Raw genomic sequence first — 22,202 nt, 5'->3', positions numbered from 1 at the left:
ATAATAATAATAATAAAGCCAATATGACCTGCTGCGGCGTGCATCCCAATCCACAACAACACTCACAACACGGCTCTCAGGCCCACCTCAGTCATCAATCTCTCATGTCCTAAGGGCTCACAATCTCGTGCCACTCAGCCCAAACTGACATGTGATGTAACAGTGAATGATAAATAGAAACTGAGATATGATACGCAAATGATGAACCATGACTAAGTATATAATTGCAGTTAAAGAAGATAACTCAAAATAACAAAAATAACCTCATTAGGTCGTAACCGAATAAGCACATAGCCTGAACATGCTTTCAAACATGAAACACAACTCAATTACTTTAACAAATAGGAATTTCACAGATTAAACAAGACTGGATAGCAACTCAATACAAAAATCAACCCGGAACATGTTTACCATGGTGCACGCTCATACGCCCATCACCTAGCATTTGTGTCACCCCAACACAACACAAACAACATGTTTCATACGGATAAATACCCTCAATTCCAAGTTTAGAAGTGTTACTTACCTCGAACAAGCCAAATCAAACACCGAGCAAGCCAAACAATACTCTAGAAATGCCATCCCGCACGACCTCTGAACGGCTCAAAACTAGCCAAAAGCAAATCTAAGACATCAAATAATGCCTAACGAAACAATTTCAAATGATAAAGGTCGAATATTTACACATTTACTCAAAATCAGCCAAAACGTCAAACTCGGGCTCGTACCTCGGAATGGGGAAAAACTCTCAAAATTCGACAACCCATTCAATTACGAGTCCAACCATACTAATTTCTCTCAAATCCGACTCTGAATCAATGATCAAACATTAAAGATTTACTTTAGGAAAGTTTTGACAAAACCCCCAAATTTCACTTTGAAATCATTAATCAAATGCCAAAATTGTAGATAGATTCATGAAATATAATCAAAACCGAGTAGAAAATACTTACCCCAATCTATGTTGTAAAAATTGCCTCCAAAATCTCCCAAATCCGAGGTCCCTAACTCAAAATATGTTAAAATGAACAAAACCCTCGATTTATAACTTTTGCCCAGCTATTTTTGCATTTGCAAACAAAAGGGCTGCTTCTGCGGCGTCGCTTTTGCGACAAAACTCTATTTCTGTGGAAAACACTGAAAGTTTGATCTTCTGCACCTGCGCAACAGGCTCCGCTTTTGCGCGAGTGCAGGTGCGATACAAACCGCGCTTATGCACATAACTTCGCTTCTGCGATCACATCTTCCGCTTCTACGCTACTGCAGGTGCGGTCCACTTCCCGCTTCTGCAAAAATCTTTCTTCCAGCCGTAATTCGCTTCTATGCCCACATGACCGCATTTGTGGCTCTGCACTTGCGCCCAATATTCTAAAGGTTCGGTCACACCATGTCTAGTAAAGACCAGCCATCACACACGACTGAAAGATGATCTGAAACACGTCCACAACTCACCTAAGCCACTCGGGACCCTATCCGAACGTACCAACAAGTTTCAAAACTTAACACGGACCTGCTCGAAGCTTCAAATCACACATAACAATATCAAAATCACGAATCCCACCTCAAATCAATCTTTATGATCTTTTGAACTTTCAACCTCTAAAACTCATGCCGAACCATATCACATCAACCCGGAATGACCTCAAATTTTGCACACAAATCCCAAATGACATAACGAAGTTATCACAATTCCTGAAACCATAATGCTAACCCGATATCATCAAGGTCAACTCCCAGTTAAAACCTTTGATCTTTCCCAAGCTCTAAATTACCAAATTTCACCAAATAGCGCTGAAACCTTCTAGGACATCCAAACGCAAATTTAGGCATACCCCTAAGTCCAAAATCACCATCCGGACCTAACGGAACCATCAAAACTTCGATCTGAGCTCAAATATATAAAAGTCAAACTTGGTCAACTCTTCTAACTTAAAGTTTCTTAGTTGAGAATCATTCTTCCAAATCAATCCTGAATTACTTAAAAATCAAAACTGACAATTTACATAAGTCATAATACATCATATGAAGCAACTCAAGACTTTAAACAGCTAAACAGAATGCAAAAGCTCAAAATGGTTGGTTGGGTCGTTACATTCTCCCCCACTTAAACATACGTTCATCCTCGAATGTGCCTAGAGTCATTCTAAAGCCATCAATTCACTGGGTAACCTTACCATGCACATACTCGGGGGTATCCCATGTAAACTCAATCCATATAAGTCTGTCAACTCAACATAACCGAAGATTCTTCCTTCAACCTTAGCCCATAAAACTTGGAACCCAATTTCCAAAATTCGAAATTCCTTACAAGACATAAATCTTGCATCTACATACTCTATAAGTCTGAAAAAGCTGTATCAAGCCATAACAATAACCCAGAATATAATGAGATGATATATCACATAACTCGTATACTCGTAGCAATAATTTCTGATCACAGTAGCTGCTAAAAAATAAACCCGGTACCGGTAATAAACCTCATATTAAATAAAATCTGAATCAAAATATTTGTACATTGCGGATGATGAAAGAAACACGCAGAACTCATAACCACTCATCAGATTAACAAGTCACGGAGCTCTCTCTCGTCCGACAAGAACCAAAGCCAAATTCTAAGTCGACTTCTGATATTATTCTTCTAAACATACCGTAATCAAATCCGATAGCACCCATTCTAGGTCCAATGACCTCATCTCATCAAACAAATCTATTCTACTGACATGCCATACCAATACAACCTAAAGCCACAAACTCTGAAATCTGTGCACCAATAAGCAACAATTCAAATGTACTCAAACATGGAAAATGACTCAAATAAGAGAATCATCCCGCAAGTTCAATGAGTACCACCGCAAACGCAATGTTATGAACCCGTCACACATAGTAGAACCAAGACATATGAATCTATCACAAGGATTATATCCCAACATAACCCCGGTGCAATGTGTGACCCCATCCAAACACCGATCCATATGAAAATATCTCAAGCCACAAAACTCAAAATCAACAACCATACGCAATTCGACATCAAGTACATGAAGTGTATGGCAATAAACATGGAGAAGAGAATAACACAATATACCACAACCCGTAAAGACCATAAGCAATGCGTAGTTAACCATTCAACATCCCAATGACTATCTCGCTCGAATGTCGTCGCAAGGCCCAAACAGAAACACATCTAGTGTATAATTAGCCAACTGATCTCCACCCATCGTAGCATAGAAGAGTAATGCATAGAACATATCAGAATAAGAACAAGATCAACTCTAACTGAATGAATCACTCCTCAACACTAATCGTGCTAAGTCACAAATCCAGCTCGGTGTATAATACACATCGTAATTGGGCCTACCAATGGACCACTAAATCAACTCCGGTCATCCACAAATAGATAAATAACCCTAACAAAATCCACATAACCTAACCATAAAACATACTATTGGTTGTCTAGCTTTGTTGTTGGCCTAAGTGAAGGTTAGTTTTGAAGATTGACAAAGGAAGCTCAGGCATGAACCAGGTTCATCCATTGTGTGCATAGACAAAAGCAGATTCAAGCATGTGGGATACACGTGAAGGAGATAAGCTTAACTTGGTCTAATTAATATCTCCTGATCGAAAAGGGTTGCATAATTGATAAGGAGAAGGACTCCTTAATCAAAGAGAACACTATCCAAGATAAAGGAAAGAGTTAGAGGTTGAGATCAACTAGAAATCTTTCACCAAGGAAGAGTAGAATTAGAACTTTAGTTATTTTCTACTCTACTAACTCTATAAATCGCAGGATGTTCTCATTCTACAGGTGACGTACAAAAGAAGATGTTAAACATGAATTGAGAGCAAAATAGCAAGGCATTTTGCAAGCAGTTCGTGTGTGATTCAAGTGTGCGAACCTGAAGCTACATGAACCAGATAGAAGAACCAGTTCTAAGTGTCTATCTTTTATTCTAGTTCAGTTATAGTAGGTGATTTTATAGTGTACCTTTCAGCTTTATTTAGAGGCAATTATAATAGGTACTCAGAGTATCCAAGTTAGAGTTAACTTGAAGTTGTTGCAACAGTTAGAGGATGTGTGCCAAAACAGGATTAGAGTTAATCCTAGGTTTACAAAAGTGCTTTGTAAATGCAGTTTTTGGCTCAGCGATTTAGTGAAGAGTTTTGGGAAAATCCTACTGGGAAGTAGGTCGTGGTTTTTTCACCTTTTGAGCCAGGTGTTTTCCACGTAAAAATCCTTGTGTTCTTTAATTTCTACATTTATTATTCCGCAATAGTAGTATAAGCAACATGTAGAAGAACCGGGTCCTTCTATAATCTATGCATGCGAAAAATTGGATGCCACACAAATCACCCCCCTCTTGTGTGGTATTGAAGTTAAAACATCAATTGTATCAGAGAAGGTTATCCTTGAAGAGGCTAACACCTTAGGAGAAGATCAAGATGAGTACACCACATGGAAACTGGGAAGGGCAATCCACTGCAAGGCCACCACTTTTCAACGGCCAGTATTACTCTTGGTGGAAAAATAGGATGAGAGATCACATCATAGGAGGAGACTATGAGCTATGGGACATTGTCACAGATGGTCGACTGGCTACTATGAAGATAAATGCCGAAGGAGAAGAGGTGCCAAAAATAAGAGTTGACTGCACTGCTGACGACTTGATGAAATGGGAGAAGAATGCTAAAGACAAGAAATGGCTTGTTTATGGACTCTGTCCAGATGAGTACAGTAGAATCCAAAGTTGTACCACTGCTAAGGAAATCTGGGACACTTTCCAAGCGGCCCATGAAGGAAAACCTAAAGTGAAGATGTTCAAAGGAACACTACTATATTCTCAATATAAGAATTTCACCATGAAGGAAGGGGAAACCATCCAAGAGATGTATACAAGGTTCATCACACTGACAAATGAACTTAAGTCTCTTGGAAGATTATTTCTAAAGAAGACAGAGTTGAAAAGATTCTAACAAGGGTTCTGCCAGTTACTTGGGAGAGAAAAATCACTGCCATTCAGGAATCAAAGAGCATTGCCACTCTTAGGTTGGATGAGCCAATTGGAAATCTCACTGCTTATTAACTTAGAAGGCAAACCATGAAGATGGATGTACCCAATAAGGAAAGGAGTGGCACTCAGAATCATTGAAGGTTCAGATCTAGAGGAAGATGAAATGGCTATGATCACAAAGGACTTCAAGAAGTACCTAATGAGAGGAAAGGATTCTTCAAGAAGTGGAGGCTACAGCGAACCAAGGGTTACTGAAAAACAGACAAATGAGGGCTGTTACAAGTGTGGGAAAACTGATCACCACATCAAAAACTGCCCTCAATGGGAAATTGAATGGAAGAAGGAAAGAGCTGAACGAAGAAACGGAAAGAAGGAACATGTTCATCCTAAGAAGAACAAAGGATCAACAAAGGCTATGATTGCTGCTTGGGGAGGAAGATCAGATGAGGACTCAGATGATGAAGATGGAGATGAACAAGCACTTATGGCAATTGGAGAATCCGATGAGGAATTTGAAGTAAGTATAATCTATCTAAAAGACAAGATTAAGTTTTTGTCTAAAGAAAGGCTATCTGAGTTACTTCTAGATTTCATTGATGAATCGGAGGATATAAACAATGAAAAGGAATAGCTGTCTAAGGAATGTGTGATTTTAAAAGCAAAGTGTAAGAACCTAGAACTTAGAGTTAGTGAGACTGTAAGTGAAAATACTGCTCTAAAGAACTAGGTTCATGCATTTGAATCAAATGTCCTAGAACTTAGATCTGAAAACTTAAAACTGAAATTAGGAACAAGTAAGAAGACAACTGATTGCACACAACTCTAGAAGAAAATATAGGTAAACTAAAAGATTAGTTGTATAAGAAGGATGAGCATGTAAGAATTCTAACAGAGGATCTAGGCAAGGTCAAGCATGAACTAGATAGAACTTGTAAATGGAACAGGTCCTCCGATGTACTGTCATGGCTACAGGAACATCATAGTAGCAATAGAAGAGGAATTGGCTTTGGGAATCTGCCACCTAAATGGGATCCCAAAAGCAAGTATCTCACACTTCCTGAGAACAAAATTTGCACACATTGTGGTAAGACTGGTCACTATAAAAGTGAATGCACTGCAAAAGAAAAGGCTAGTCAAAAGAATAAAAAGTTTGCTTAAGGGAAAAATAGGCTGCCAGGTTGGGCTAAAAAGAATTTGATTCAGCCTCTTGCCTATAGAAAGGGACCCAAACTAGTTTGGGTTCCTAAGACTAACCCCTGATTTTCTTTTGTAGGTCCAAGTGAAGGGGAGCATCCATATATGGTACATGGATAGTGGCTTCTCAAAGCGCATGATAGGAAGCAAGAGCCAGTTCCTTTCACTTGAGGACCTCAAAGGAGGTAATGTCTCCTTTGGAAATAGGAAGAAAGGTGAGATCATTGGGGTTGGTAAGGTAGGTAAGGCTAACTCTCACTCGATTGAGAATGTCTATTTGATAGACAGCCTAAAATACAGTCTAATTAGTGTATCACAACTGTGTGATAGAGGTAACTTGGTAGCATTCACCTCTACTAAATGCTTTTTGATTAATCTTACCACTGACAAGATTGTTTTGCAGGGAAAAAGAGTGAACAATATATATATTGTAGATTGTCCACACTGTCAGAAAATGAACTCACTTGCTTAAGTGTGTTGGACAATGATCCCCTCCTTTGGCACAAGAGACTTAGACATGCAAGTCTGAGTCAACTCAACAAATTAGTCTCCAAGGACTTGGTGATAGGACTGCCTAACATCAAGTTCAAGGAAGACAAAATTTGTGAGGCTTGTGCAAGGGGGAAACAGGTAAGATCCTCCTTTAAATGCAAGAAAGTGGTACGTACCACCAGAACGATGGAATTGGTCCATATGGATCTCTGTAGTCCAATGAGAACATTAAGCAGAGGTGGTAAAAGATATGTGATGGTGCTTATTGATGATTACTCTAGGTTTACTTGGACATTGTTTTTAACATCAAAAAATGAAGCATTTGACATGTTCACTTCTTTTGTTAGAAAAACTCAGAAACAACTAGGTAATCAACTTGCATCAATTAGGTCTGATCATGGCACTGAATTTGAAAATGCTAATTTGCTGAATTTTGTGATGAGCACGACATAGATCATAATTTTTCTGCTGCTAGAACTCCACAACAAAATAGAGTAGTTAAATGAAAGAATAGTACACTTGAAGATATGGCTAGGACTATGCTTCTTTCTAGTAAACTGCCCCATAGCTTCTAGGCAGAAGCTGTAACTACTGCATGCTACATCATAAATAGATGCATGACTAGACCTTTTGTTGAGAAGACTCCCTATGAGTTACTTAAAGGGAGAAAATCAAATATATCCCATCTTAGGGCATTCTGATACAAGTGCTTTGTGCACAATAATGGTAAAGACTCCCTAGGCAAGTTTGATCCCAGAAGTGATGAGGGGGTATTCTTGGGATATTCTTCACATAGCAAAGCTTATTAAGTCTATAACAAAAGAACTATGTGTGTTGAAGAAAGTGTTCATGTAGATTTTGATGAAACTAATATTCTTTCTGAGAGACGGGAACATAATGATGAAGCAATTAGACTGGTAAGAAACTTAAATGAAACCACAGCCCAGACTGAAGCTGCACTGAAAGAGGGAATATGTGATGGAACAGGTTCTTCCACCCAGAGCAACATGACAGGGGGGACAATACAAAGAGGAAATGATCCCCAAACCTCAATGGAACATGTCCATGAATTTGTTCCACATCAACAAAACACTGAAGGAACATCAAGGGGAAACCAGTTGGTTGTGAAACCTTACAAGTATCAAAGTTCTCATCCCATTGAGAACATAATTACTGATCTAACCCCTGAAATCAAAACCAGATATTCATTAAAGAATATTTGTGCTTTTGATACTTTCTTATCTCTTATTGAACCTAAAATGTTGCTGAGGCTTTGCAGGATGCAGGATGCAGGCTGGGTAAATGCAATGCAAGATTAACTCAACCAATTTGAAAGGAGTCAAGTTTGGCATCCGGTACCAAGACCCTTGGACAGATCAGTAATTGGGACAAAATGGATCTTCAGAAATAAACTTGATAAAGATGGAGCAGTTACAAGAAACAAGGCAAGATTAGTGGTTCAAGGATATAGCCAAGAGGAGGGCATATGCTACGATGGAACCTTTACTCCAGTTGCAAGGTTGGAAGCAATAAGACTCCTTATAGCCTTTCCTGCTTACATGGAATTCACCCTCCACCAGATGGATATCAAGAGTGCCTTTCTCAATGGCTATCTAAAGGAAGAAGTGTTTGTCAGGCAACCTCCAGGGTTTGAAAACAAGGAGAGTCCTGATCATGTGTACAAACTTGACAAAGCACTTTATGGGCTCAAGCAGGCGCCAAGAGCATGTTATGAAAGATTATCAAAGTTTTTGCTTGAGTATGACTACAAGTGAGGTAAAATTGACAATACTTTGTTCTTGAAAGAAAAAGCTAAAGATCTCTTGGTAGTTCAGATATATGCTGATGATATAATCTTTGGAGCAACTACTGATAAGTTAAGTAAAGAATTTGCTAAACTAATGGGGAGTGAATTTGAAATGAGCATGATGGGTGAGCTTAATTTCTTTTTAGGATTACAAATTAAACAAAATTCAAATGGAACTATGATCCATCAGCATGTAAAAGAGTTGCTTAAAAGGTTTAAAAGGGAAGACTCTAAAGAAATTGACACTCCTATTGCAACAACTACAAAGTTGGATATAGATAAACCTAGTTCATCTGTTGATCAGAAGTTGTATAGGGGAATGATTGGCTCATTGTTTTATCTCACTGATAGTAGACCTAACATTGTTTTCAGTGTAGGCCTTTGTGCAAGATTTCAGGCAAATCCGAAGGAGTCTCACTTGACGGATGTCAAGAGAATTTTGAGATATCTAAAAGGCACCACTAATCTTTGTCTTTGGTATACAAAAGGTAGTAATTTCAATCTTGTGGGATATGCTGATGCTGATTATGCAGGTTTTCTTGTGGATAGAAATCGCACCTCAGGTATGGCACACTTTCTTGGCTCATGTCTTGTGCCTTGGGCCACCAAAAAGCAAAATTCAGTGGCCTTATCTACTACTGAAGCTGAGTATGTTGTTGCTGCTTCATGTTATGCTCAATTGTTATGGATTAAACAACAATAAATGGATTTTAGAATTGATGTTGGTTGTATCCCCATTTTTTGTGATAACACTAGTGCAATTAGTATGACCAAGAACCCGGTTTATCACAAGAGAACTAAGTACATAGATGTTAGGCATCACTTTTGTGCTACTGACAAGCAAATAGCTGACATCTTCACAAAATCCCTAAGTAGAGATCAATTTGAAAGGAATATGTTAGAATTACGGATGATTAAGATCACCTGACAGGACCAGTTCAGAATTCACAACGAAAAAAATATTGAAAAAAAAATTTGTTAGAAAATCTGTAAATTTTGTGTAATTAGATTAAATTTTGCTCTGTCCCATACTTTCAATAGTATACTCTTGTGCCATGTGCAAAAATGACTCATTAATCTCTAATGATATTTTCTCTATTTTGGCAATATTAGACTTACACAAAAGAATTCTCAGTGAAGAACCTGGTTCATCAAGATTACTCGATATGTTTTCTACACTCTGCATAATTTGAAATAATAATATTTGGATCATGAGCTGCCATTAAATACTCTCCATCTTCTCTCATCTTCCAAACACAATCCAATTCTCTTCTCTCCCATACCCAAGCACAAAAATGGCTGACACTCCTGAAAATCCTTCATCCCCACCAAAGGAAATCGCACCCTCACCATCTATTACCCCTTCACCCACACCTCTGTCTAATAAAGAATGAACTAAGATGCTTACTCACAAGACTATAACAGGGAGTGCATTATCCAAGAAATTAGATAAACAATTGAAGGATGGCCAGGTCCAAGAACCTCAGAAATCTGAAAACTAATTTAAATCTACTACTGAGGGGGAAGAAACGGTTTCTTTTAAAACTGAACAGGTATCTTCTGGTCCTAAAGTTACTCCTGATACAATTTCTGATGTTGATACAAAATTGGACAATAGGTTTGTGCTGGTAGGGTCTATAGCAGGTGTTGAAACTTTAGAGCCTAGAGGAATTGGTGGTAAAAATAAAAAAGAAAAAGAAAAAGAGAGCAAGGGTGATCGAAGTGCTGTAAGGGGAAAGGGTAAAAGAGTGGCTGATTCTTCACCCACTCATGTGAGTTTAACCAAAGACGCAGGTGCAATGGTTCAACTTGGGAAAAATATAGATGAAATTATTTCATCTGAACAAGAAATCCTCGCTGACCTACTGAAGAGAGTGACCGAAAGTTATAATCCTAAGAAGAAAGGGAGGTTGGTACACGCAAGGATTATTTTGGGGCAAATACACTGCTTGCTTGTGACTATGAAGTCCATGCCACTCCTAAAGAACCTGGTTCATCTAAGAAGGTATCGGTGAATATCAAGGTGCGAGCCTTGGTGCAAGAATGTGGGGCTAAGGATGCTGAGATTGAGAGGTTGAAGAAGAGGTTGGCAGAGGTGGAGACTGAGAGAAATACTCTCAAAACTGAGCTGGCAAGAGAAAAGAAGAAGAATGATGGCATTCTTCAGGATATGCTGAAACTCCTCCAAGCCAATAAACCAAGCACCTAGTTCTTCCTAGTCTTAAGCCTCCTATCCTAGTGTAGATCAACCAGTGACCCAGTTCGGGATTTCTTTTGCACATGTTTCCAATGTTTTTATTTCTTCTTATGCTTTGTGGTAGAATCTTATCAATCATCAATGAAATTCACTGTCTTTTGCTCTAACTGTTTGTTTATATTGCTTTGATGGTTAAAATTCTTATCTTGATCTATGATGATTAATCCATGATTGCATTTGAAGTAGCCCCAGTGGCCATGAGTAAGTTTTAAAATCTGGTTATCTCACATTTGTTTATGTAACTTTTTGATGATGACAAAAAGAGGAAAAAGGTATAGGTACAGGTTGTGCTTGAAATTGATGTTTATAATCTAATGAACCTGGTCCTTGATGATAAGTGATAAAAGGAAAAATGTCTCTAACATTGTGTTGATGTTGAGCTAAGTTGAAGTAGGGCCAGTGTTTATGAAAAGCACAGAGTTTGTCATCATCAGAAAGGGGGAATTTGTTGGCCTAAGTGAAGGTTAGTTTTCAAGATTGACAAACGAAGCTCAGGCATAACCAGGTACCATTGTGTGTATAGACACGGGCAATTCGAGCATGTGGGATGCACGTGAAAGAGATAAGCTTAACTTGGTCTAATTAATATCTCCTGATCGAAAAGGGTTGCATAATTGAGAATGAGAATGACTCCTTAATTAATATCTCCTGATCGAAAAGGGTTGCATAATTGATAAGGAGAAGGACTACTTAATCAAAGAGAACACTATCCAAGATAAAGGAAAGAGTTAGAGGTTGAGATCAACTATAACTTTTCCACCAAGGAAGAGTAGCATTAGAACTCTAGTTATTTTCTACTCTACTAACTCTATAAATTGCTGGATGTTCTCATTCTATAGGTGACGCACAAAAGCAGAAGTTAAACGTGAATTGAGAACAAAATAGCAAGGCATTTTGCAAGCAGTTCGTGTGTGATTCAAGTGTGCGAACCTGAAGCTACATGAACCAGATAGAAGAATCAGTTCCAAGTGTTTGTCTTTTATTCTAATTCAATTGTAGTAGGTGATTTCATAGTGTACCTTTCAGCTTTATTTAGAGGCAATTGTAATAGGTACTCAGACTATTCAAGTTAGAGTTAACTTGAAGTTGTCGCAATAGTTATAGGTTGTGTGCCACAACGGGATTAGAGTTAATCCTAGGTTTATAAAAGCATTTTGTAAATGCAGTTTTTGGCTGAGTGATTTAGTGAAGAGTTTTGGGAAAATCCTACTGGGAAGTAGGTCATGGGCTTTTCACCTTTTGAGCCAGGTGTTTTCCACATAAAAATCCTTGTGTTCTTTAATTTCTGCATTTATTATTCCGCAACAGTAGTATAAGGAACACATAGAAGAACCATGTCTTTCTATAATCTGTGCACGCAAAAAATTGGACGCCACACAAATCACCCCCCCCCTCTTGTGTGATATTAAAGTTAAAATATCATTTGTCCATATTTACACAGTCCGCAACCAAGAAACAATCTGCCTCAGAGATTTCCAGTCTCCAAACCACAAGAACACATGAATCACCGTAGTCGATCCCAACTCCCCCACTCGAATGACTAGCACATCACTCATACACAATCATCCCACGAGAAATACTTCTATAATTCTCCCGCTCCACAAAACAAAATCTGAACATAAGCAGTCAATCAACCAGGCGAGTACCGCAATACCAATGAAACATCCGTAAGTTAAAACACAATGCGCCTTCAGAAATGTACACTCTTCTCAGGTATACCAAATAGTGCCAACATTTTTCTCACTAGCTGAAATCGTCTATGCTGCATAGAACTCATGACCCTCCTTTCAAAATTGAACCGCAACCTTGTACATGTAAATCTCAATCTTACAAGATGCACCACATCTATCATGCCATCATATGATAAGATGAGAACCCCACTGTTAACTCTGAGTCACAAGTAATATACATACTCAATTAGCCAGGAACCATTCACTTGATCTCATCTAGGAGGAAATCACAATATGCAACATGCTCCTCACGTCGTTAGGAAATATCCATCTCAAACCGTGGTAGAAATCATCGAGAATCTACGAAGCCCATTTTCACATAACCAAGCCATTAGAACTGAATCCCTCTAACTCAACCAAGTCATGCAGGTCGCCTGTCACAGCCCAAAATTCACTATAGGTCGTGATGGCGCCTAACGCCGCCGTCAGGCAAGCCAACGGTGATTTATCCATTTACTTACTCATTTTATTACTTTTGAAATCATGATTTTTAATAAGGAAGGAGATTTAAACTCCTAAATCCACAAGGATGTAGAACATATGTAGTTTATAAAATATTTGAAAGACGTTAATGATGTACGAAACCATAAGCATCAACTAGTATAACCCCAAGACCCGGTGTCACAAGTGCATAAGTATTTTCTAAGGAGTACAATAATAATACAACATCTGTCCAGAATGTAAAGAATATAGGATAAAGTAAATAGTACGATGGAGACTAAGTGGACTGCGATGCGTAGCCTGGAATGCAGCTCACATAAAGTCTCCTCAATATGTGCGCCCACGCGCCAAGATGATCACCAAATAAACTTGTCAGATCCTGCACATTTAGTGCAGAAGTGCAACATGAGTACGTAAATAAATGCGTACCCAGTAAGTATCTAGCCTAACTCCGGAGAAGTAGTGACGAGGGGTCGACATCGACACTTACTAGAGGTCGAATCTAGTAAGTGCACATCGACACTTACTAGATGTCCAATAAAGTATGCATTTCTCAATCTTGTATTCTACCTTAACAACTCAGAAAATGCCAAGTGCCAATGTCAAATAAATAAGGAATACCATATAAAATGCCGGACATCAATGGAAAGATTATCTCGTGAATATTCGGATTACTGGCGATATAATGCACGTTTCTGCCGAGGTCGTTTGGTCCGATCCAGAATAATGTGTACACTGTCGAGGGTTGAGCGGCATGAACAATAGATGCATCTATTATACTGCCGAGGCGTTCGGCCTGCTCCACAAGAAAGGAAGGAAGTTACCAAATTACAAGACACGTGCTTATAATACAGTACATGAGCACAAAGTGAATATAATATTTACCGTTTCTCAAACAACTCGCCCACAACTCAAAGTGATAAGGCTCAGCCTAGTATACATATATTTATTTCTAAATCAATTTCAATTTTAACTTCACTTAATTAAGCCAGCATAATGAGTTCAAATAATTCAAATATTACATGATAAGGTGCTAAGTCTACTCGGGCATAAATATGCTTTAGCTACGTATGGACTCTCGTAACCTCGTGCGTACGTAGCACCCACAACTAGTTGAACATAGCAATAGATATCACCTATGGGTAGTTTTTCCCTCACAAGGTTAGACAGGAAACTTACCTCGCTCCGAAGTTCCAAACCCGGCTCCAACTCCTCTCTAACTCTTCAATTCAAGCCAAATGATCCGAAACTAGTAAAATAATGTGCAAACCAATAAAAATATACTCCAATACTCGTAATAAATCGATTTAAACAAATTCCCTACTCTTCTAAAAAAAGTCGATAAAGTTAACCCTCGGGCCCACGTGCCCGGATTCCGAAACTTTTCGATGATAAACATTACCCATAACAATACGAACTCAATTATATGATTTATTCACAATTCCATATCCAATTTCATTGTCAAAATCCAAAATACCAAATTTTAGGTTTTCTACCCAACTCCCATAATTTCTACGAATTTGCATATCCAAATCCTTACAGAATCCATGTATATAACTTACAATAGGTGGGAAGGACTTACCTTGCCATAGATGACGAATGTCTCCCCTTGAAGCTCTCCAACAATCGCCCAAACCAAGAGAGAAATGAGTGAAATCAGCAAAAATCCCGATTGAGCAGCATATATTCTGCCCAGGTGTGTTCGCACATGCGGATACCCCAGCCGCATCAGCGGCTCCGCTTCTGCGGAAAAATGTTCGCTCCTGCGGAAGTCACTTAGGCCCCGACCAGCCGCACCGGCGGCCCAAAGCTCGCACCTGCGAGGGTGCTTCTACGGCCCTCCTCTCGCTTCTGCGCCTGCGTAACCCCTTCTGCTTCTGCGGGGCCAGCCACACCTCTTCAACTTCGCATCTGCGGAGCCTCATCGCATTTGCGGGCTCGGAGATGCGAAAATCCTTCTCGCACCTGCGACCACTGCCCAACTCTCTCAGGACCGCTTCTCTGACCCCTTGGCCGCTTTTGCAGTCTCGTACCTGTGACCAAATACTTCGCACCTGCCACCAAATCTTTTGCAGGTGCGTTCGCACCAGACCTGATGCACTTCAGCAGTTTTCCTAGTCCAAACTCGATTCGTTCCAATCCGATTCGCACCCGAGGTCCCGAGGACCCCGTCCAAAACACGACACGGACTTAGTCGAAGTATCGAACCACATCAAACAACATCAAAATTATGAATTGATGATCGAAACCTTCTTTAAACTTTCAAACATTCAAACTTCGCCGAACGCGCCCGATTTACACTTAAACTTTCTGGAATGACGCCAAACTTTACGCACAAGTCATAAATCATGACAGAAACCTATTCCAAGGCTCGGAATCCCAAACGGACATCCATAACACCAAAGTCCACCTCAAACCAAACTTAGGAAATTGTATAACCTTCAAAATGCCAACTTTCCATAATAAGCGCCGAAATGCTCTCGGGTGATCCAATACTCAACCCGAACGTACGCCCAAGTGCGAAATCATCATACGAACCTATTGGAATCTTAAAAATCCCGATTCCGAGATCATTTACTCAAAAGTCAGACCTTAGTTAATTCTTCCCACTTAAAGCTTCTGAAATTAGAATTTTTTTTCCAAATCAACTCCGAACTTCCCAAAATTCAATTCCGACCACACGTACAAGTGTTAAAACATGAAGTGCAGCTACCCAAGGACTCAAACCGCAAGACGACCCGTTAGAGCTCAAAATGACCGATCGGGTCTTTACATTCTCCCCCACTAAAACAAACGTTCGTCCCCGAACGTGCCAAGAACTGCTCCGGAGTTGTCCAAAATCACTGTTCAACATCTTGTGCACCTACCCGTGCCACCACAACCCAGCTGAGCATATTAGCTCGTGTAAGACTGAAGATCCTCCTCTTTATTTAGTGAATAAGCCTTAGAACCAAATTCTAAGTTCCAAATTTCTTTACAAGACCTGATTCTAACTTACGAACACTGTATCAATCACTACACACTACACCAAAACATGAACATGCACATATGGTGAAGTCACACTATGCACCGCATAAGTCGGTTGCCCATAATAACATCCTCTGACCACAACATCCTCATGACGCATATAAGTCCTGTTCCAACTCTCGAAATACTACCACAATGGAAGATATGTATAGGAACTAATAACCACTTGCCGACTCAACAAATCATAGAGTCTCTCCTCCTGACAATGACCATTACCTCATTCTGAATCGAATGACGGTATTTACTCTTTAATATACCCTACATAACTCTGATCGCACTGATCCCAGGTCCAATAACTTCGTCTCACCCAGTACAAGCTAATCAAGCAATGAGCCATTTCAGACACTGCCAAAAATCCCATATGACGCCCATAATGTTCCAACAAGCTACAAACTCGAATGTGATACATAAGGAAAAACAAACTCTGGAAAAGGACTACCCTACCCGCGTAACGAACAAAATGGTCGAATAGATTCTATGAACCTACATCCGGGATGAAAAACAAGGCACACAAAATAAGTGTAAGGAACTATGCTCAACATCTCACTGTTGCGGCATGTAACCCGATCTAACATGACACTGTTGCGGCGTGCAACCCGTTCCATGCAACATGCCCGTGGCAGCGTGCCACCCGATCTCAACAATATACCTGTGGCAGTGTGCCGCCCGATCTGCACATAACAATCAGGAAGAAAACACACATTAAGCCGTAATGCTTATACTTATGAAATGCCCGAATTTTGACCACAAGCACGCCAAGTGCAAAATACAAATCCCTGGGGAGACGGATAGTGTCATACATTACAAAACTCAAGCAATACTAAGGTGCAATAAATGACCTGCATCTCGAGAGCCATCTTGCTCATGTAACACCACAAACAACATAGGATCAGAACACATGTGCAAATAATCAGGCCGTCTCACAACCCACCTGGCACAATAGAGTATTACATGGAATAGTTGACGACGGGAATAACATCTAATGCCCGACGACTCCTCCGTAAGCAATGCTATGACTAATGAACTCATCCGACCTGGCGTAGAGCACACATTCACGTTAGACCCACTAACAGACCTCAAGCTGATTCTGATCATACCATACTAGCCAATAACCTTCCATGGATCCACGATTGCCCCATTCATGACACATACGAGCAGCCATCCACTCCGGACTAAACTCCCACAGTTCACAACCAAAGGAATAGAGAGCCTTCCAGGCGTAAACTCTCACCTTAACGATAGTACCAAAAATCTCTGTACTTGGTTTCAATCTTTACCAATCCAAGGACTAACATGTCACACTTATACAAATCTCCCTATGGGGTACGCTCCCACGACCTTTCGCACCAGATAACAAAGTCTACACCTCCATACCACCAACCGTACTGATTCTGTAAAGCAATTCAAGAACCCGCAAATCAATACATAATGCTCCTTCCACAGAACACCATTCCCAGGCGGTACAAGGATAATGCCAACTTACTCTGAACATCTAACTCTTCCTGGCTCATCCGAGCTCGTGACATTCTTGTCAACACCGAACCGCAACCTTGATCCTCAACTTTCAAATTCGCATGTCACTCATTGCACCTATCACGCTGCTACACGAGAATACAAGAATTCATCATAACCCCTGAACTACTAGTCAAATAAACACTCCATTGGCTATAAACCTTTCACTTAGCTCATTTCATTAGAACCAGTGCAACACGCAACTAAATTATCAAACCACAGAAAATACAAACCTCAAGTCGTGATCTAAATTGCCATGACTCTTCTGGAATCCATTTAAAGCACAAGGCCATTTGAATCAAATACCTCCCAACTGCACGTACAACCATAAATCACATTATAACTTCACACGCTGAGGGAACTAATCACTGCCACAATCATGTTGATTCAATCATTACTAACCGACCCAACTTCCTCTAGTTTACTCTCGACTTGACTTAGAAATGGTAATAGCTCCATTCAAAAATGTAACGAACCAAATCCGCACTCATCATGAGTGACCCGCATCACGAGACCACATCGTCTCAATACTCATGAACCATCTCATACCCGCTTAATGTGCATAACAGCATCTCCAACTGGTACACCCATTCTGCAAGACCTTCCGTGAATCTGAAGCTATTTCTTCCTTTCCTCCCAATACTGCACCACATACCCGATGATAATATAGAACATTCCAAGTCGTGTTCGTAATCCACTGCAAAAACTCGATCCTTAGCCACATAACGGACCCGAAATCTTTAGGCATTGCACTTTAATTCTTAAACCCACTAAGACTGTTGTCGAGAGTCACCCACTCTGACCTGGTCCCAAATATATCCAAACTCCAACGCTCTACTAGCACATGAATGCCCTCTCGAAGAAGCAACCGACTGAACTCTTTTCCTTGTACATCATATCCACAAAAAGCATAAACTCTGAGTCTTCCCAAAAACCTGAACATGAATCGATAAAACCGAATATAGCACACACCCATCAAGTTCTTGAATTACCCCCGATATTTCATTTTAATAGTCATAAATAATCCACCAATGCACCGATAACCAGAAGCTGCACAAGCAAGCAACCACGCGATCCAATCATAGACGGTGGGGCTCCCCCACTTAGCTTTAAGCTGCAATTATATGAACCTAGAACCCACAAAGATTTATATTTCTCAATTACCATGATCTCGTACCATCAACTCACCAAATTTCTTGTAGTTTCTTACTAAATTTTTCATGAACATTCTGAATTATCAGCCATAATCGTATACTCGACTTTCCACTTTTTAGTAAGTAGAACTTTTCGTAGAAACTTCATCAAAATCACACAACTGCTAACCTGTCCACAAGAGATAGCCCACCTGTGGAATTCCATACCGACATTTCCTAGTGACGCTGCACTGGGTACAACTACCACGAAATCAGTAAACCCTCCTGAGCCCGTGCTCATCCACCAGCTGTACAAGTCCGTTCATTCCCCATTGACATCAACTAAAAGTGCGACAATGCATTCCAAACTCGAAGTCATGGTGCATACCAACGATAATCAAGTTTTCACACCCCTCTTTATTTCAAGCGAACTCCTTTCTGCCATATTCAATGTTCCTCAGTACAGTAGCCACATCCCAAATACAAACAAGTGCATGGGCATTTTCTAAGGAGTACAATAATAATACAATATTTGTCGAGAATGTAAATAAAGCAGGTTAAAGTAAATAGGACTATGGAGACTTAGTGGACTGCGATGCGTAGCCTGGAATGCAACTCACATAAAGTTTCCTCAACAGGTGCGCCCACGCGCCAAGATGATCACCAAATAAACCTGTCAGATCATGCTCATTTAGTGCAGATGTGCATCATGAGTACGTAAATCAACGTGTACCCAGTAAGTATCTAGCCTAACCCTAAAAAATTAGTGACGAGGGGTCAACATAGACACTTTCTAGAGGTCCAATAAAATAATATAATAATTCATAACAGATATGAAGTGCATAGCGATAGTGGGGTAAATCTATAAATTACATAATCTTCCAAATATTTCTTTTAAAGTATGAATTTCTCGATCTTGTATTCTACCTTAACAACTCAGAAAATTCCAAGTGCCAATATCAAATAAATAAGGAATATCATATAAAATGTCGAGCATCAGTGGAAAGATTATCTCGTGAATATTTGGACTATTAGCGATATATCGAACGATTCTGCCGAGGTCGATCAGTCCGATCCAGAATAATGTGTACAAAGTGAGCACAAAGTGAATATAATCTTTATCGTTTCTCAAATAACTCGCCCACAACTAAAAGTGATAAGGCTCGGCCTAGTATACTTATATTTATTTCTAAATCAAATTAAATTATAACTTCAATTAATTAAGCCAATAGAATGAGTTCAAATAATTCAAATATTACATGATAAGGTCCTAAGTCTACCCGGACATAAACATGCTTTAGCTACGTACGGACTCTCGTCACCTCGTGCGTACTAAGCACCCACAACTAGTTGCACATAACAATAGATATCACCTAGGGGTAATTTTTCCCTCACAAGGTTAGACATGAGACTTACCTCGCTCCGAAGTTCCAAAACCAACTCCAATGCCTCTCTATCTCTTCAATTCAAGCCAAACGATCCGAAACTAGTCAAACAATGTGCAAACCAATAAAAATATACTCCAATACTCGTAATAAATCGATTAAAACAAATTCTCAACTCCGCTCGAAAAGTCAATAAAGTCAACCCTCAATTATATGATTTATTCCCAATTCCATATCCAATTTCGTTATCAAAATCCAAAAATACCAAATTCTAGGTTTTCTACCCAACTCCCACAATTTCCACTAATTTTCTTGTCCAAATCCTTATAGAATCCATGTAATTAACTTACAATAAGTGGGAATAACTTACCTTATCATAGATAATGAAAGTCTCCCCTTGAAGCTCTCCAAAAATCGCCCAAACCAAGAGAGAAAAGAGTGAAATGAGAAAAAATCTAGGTTGAGCAACATATATTCTGCTCAGACGTGTTTGCACCTGTAGGCACCCCAGCTGCACATGCGGCTTTGCTTCTGCGGAAAAATGTCCGCTCCTGCGGAAGTCATAGGCCCCGACCAGCCACATCTGTGGCCCAAAGCTCGTACCTACGAGGGCACTTCTGCGGCCCTCCTGTCATTTTTGTGCTTTCGCGCCTGCGTAACCCCTTCCACTTCTGCGGGGCCGGCCACACCTTTCAAACTCCGCATCTGCGGAGCCTCATCGCATTTGTGGGCTCGTAGATGCAAAAATCCTTCTCGCACCTACGACAACTTACTAGCTCTCTCAAGACCGCTTCTGCGACCCCTTGGCTGCTTTTGCGGTCTCGCACCTGCGACCAAATCCTTCGCAGGTGCGGTCGCACCAGATCTGGTGCACCTCAGTGGTTTCCCTTGTCCAAACTCGATCGGTTCCAATCCGATTCGCACCCGAGGCCCCCGGGACCCCGTCCAAACATACCAACACATCCCAAAACACAATACGAACTTAGTCAAAGCCTCGAACCACGTCAAACAACATCAAAATTATGAATGGACGATCGAAACCTTCTTTAAACTTTCAAACATCCAAACTTTGCCGAACGCATCCGAATTACACGTAAACTTTCCGGAATGATGCCAAATTTTACGCACAAGTCATAAATCACGACATGAACTATTCCAAGGCTCGGAATATCAAACGGACATCAATAACACCAAAGTCCACCTTAAACCAAACTTAGGAAATTCTAAAACCTTCAAAATGCCAACTTTCCACAATGAGCGCCGAAATGCTCCCAGGTGATCTAATACTCAACCTGAACGTACGCTCAAGAAATCATCATACGAACCTATTGGAACCTTCAAATCTCGATTCCAGGGTCATTTACTCAAAAGTCAGATCTTAGTCAAATCTTCTAACTTAAATCTTCCAAAATTAGAATTTTCTTTCCAAATCAACTCCGAACTTCCCGAAATTCAATTCCAACCACACGTACAAGTCATAAAACATGAAATGAAGCTACCTAAGGCCTCAAACCACCAGACAATACGCTAGAGCTCAAAACGACCGATCGGGTCGTTACATCGCCAAACCCAAGAGTATTACCACAAAATACCTGTAAAGACTCACCACATCATAAGAACCTAAAGAATCAATTATACCCATTACCATGCTAATCCGATCTTCCAGCAAGCTGTCCTATTTCTCCGAGTCCCTTCTGAATTGCCCTCAAGTTAATACTTCTCCTTGCTCGCACACTATGATCGTTAACTCAACACTCACCAAGAGAGATCCTAGCATAAAACCACACCGCCCTAGGCCCATAAGTCGGTGTATTCCCTCTTAAGCACCCCAAAGGTACCACATCCGAGACACACACTATGAAGAGGCATTATGTGAATTTAAAGTTGTTTCTTTTACCTTTCTGATACAAAATGTAGAATCCCTAATAATACAGAAATATCATAAGCCTCGGCACCATCCAATGCAACTCTCAGATTCTAGCCATATACAAATCCAAAAAATTCTCATTGCCACATATAAATCTTGAATCCATTAGAACCTTCTCGAGAGTCATCCACTCTGCTCAAATATTGAATACACCGCCTAAACAGACCGAACGACATGTGCCCCATTAGCACAAAAATACCCAAAGAAGTAACCTCTCCTTAACACAACCGAGTAAATTCTTACTCCATGCGCACTATATCTATCACGAATAATAACTCAAATTATTCCATG

General features: G+C 40.0%; 2 protein-coding genes across 2 annotated transcripts; both read left to right on the top strand.

The window, feature by feature from the left end:
• Positions 1-4,437: 4,437 nt before the first annotated feature.
• On the top strand, positions 4,438-4,968 carry LOC138892352 (uncharacterized). Its single transcript, XM_070176059.1, has one exon. It carries the CDS (start codon positions 4,438-4,440, stop codon positions 4,966-4,968), a length of 531 nt encoding a protein of 176 aa, XP_070032160.1.
• Positions 4,969-5,103: 135 nt separating this feature from the next.
• Positions 5,104-8,467, top strand: LOC138892351 (uncharacterized). Its single transcript, XM_070176058.1, has 4 exons — positions 5,104-5,523; positions 6,280-6,415; positions 7,533-8,001; positions 8,098-8,467. Exons 1-4 carry the CDS (start codon positions 5,104-5,106, stop codon positions 8,465-8,467), a joined length of 1,395 nt encoding a protein of 464 aa, XP_070032159.1.
• The last annotated feature ends 13,735 nt before the right edge of the window (positions 8,468-22,202 follow it).

Source organism: Nicotiana tomentosiformis, chromosome 5 (genome assembly GCF_000390325.3).
Source record: "Nicotiana tomentosiformis chromosome 5, ASM39032v3, whole genome shotgun sequence".
Taxonomy (NCBI): domain Eukaryota; kingdom Viridiplantae; phylum Streptophyta; class Magnoliopsida; order Solanales; family Solanaceae; genus Nicotiana; species Nicotiana tomentosiformis.
The sequence above is the reverse complement of the archived record's forward strand: the minus strand, read 5'-3'. Positions and strand labels throughout refer to the sequence as shown.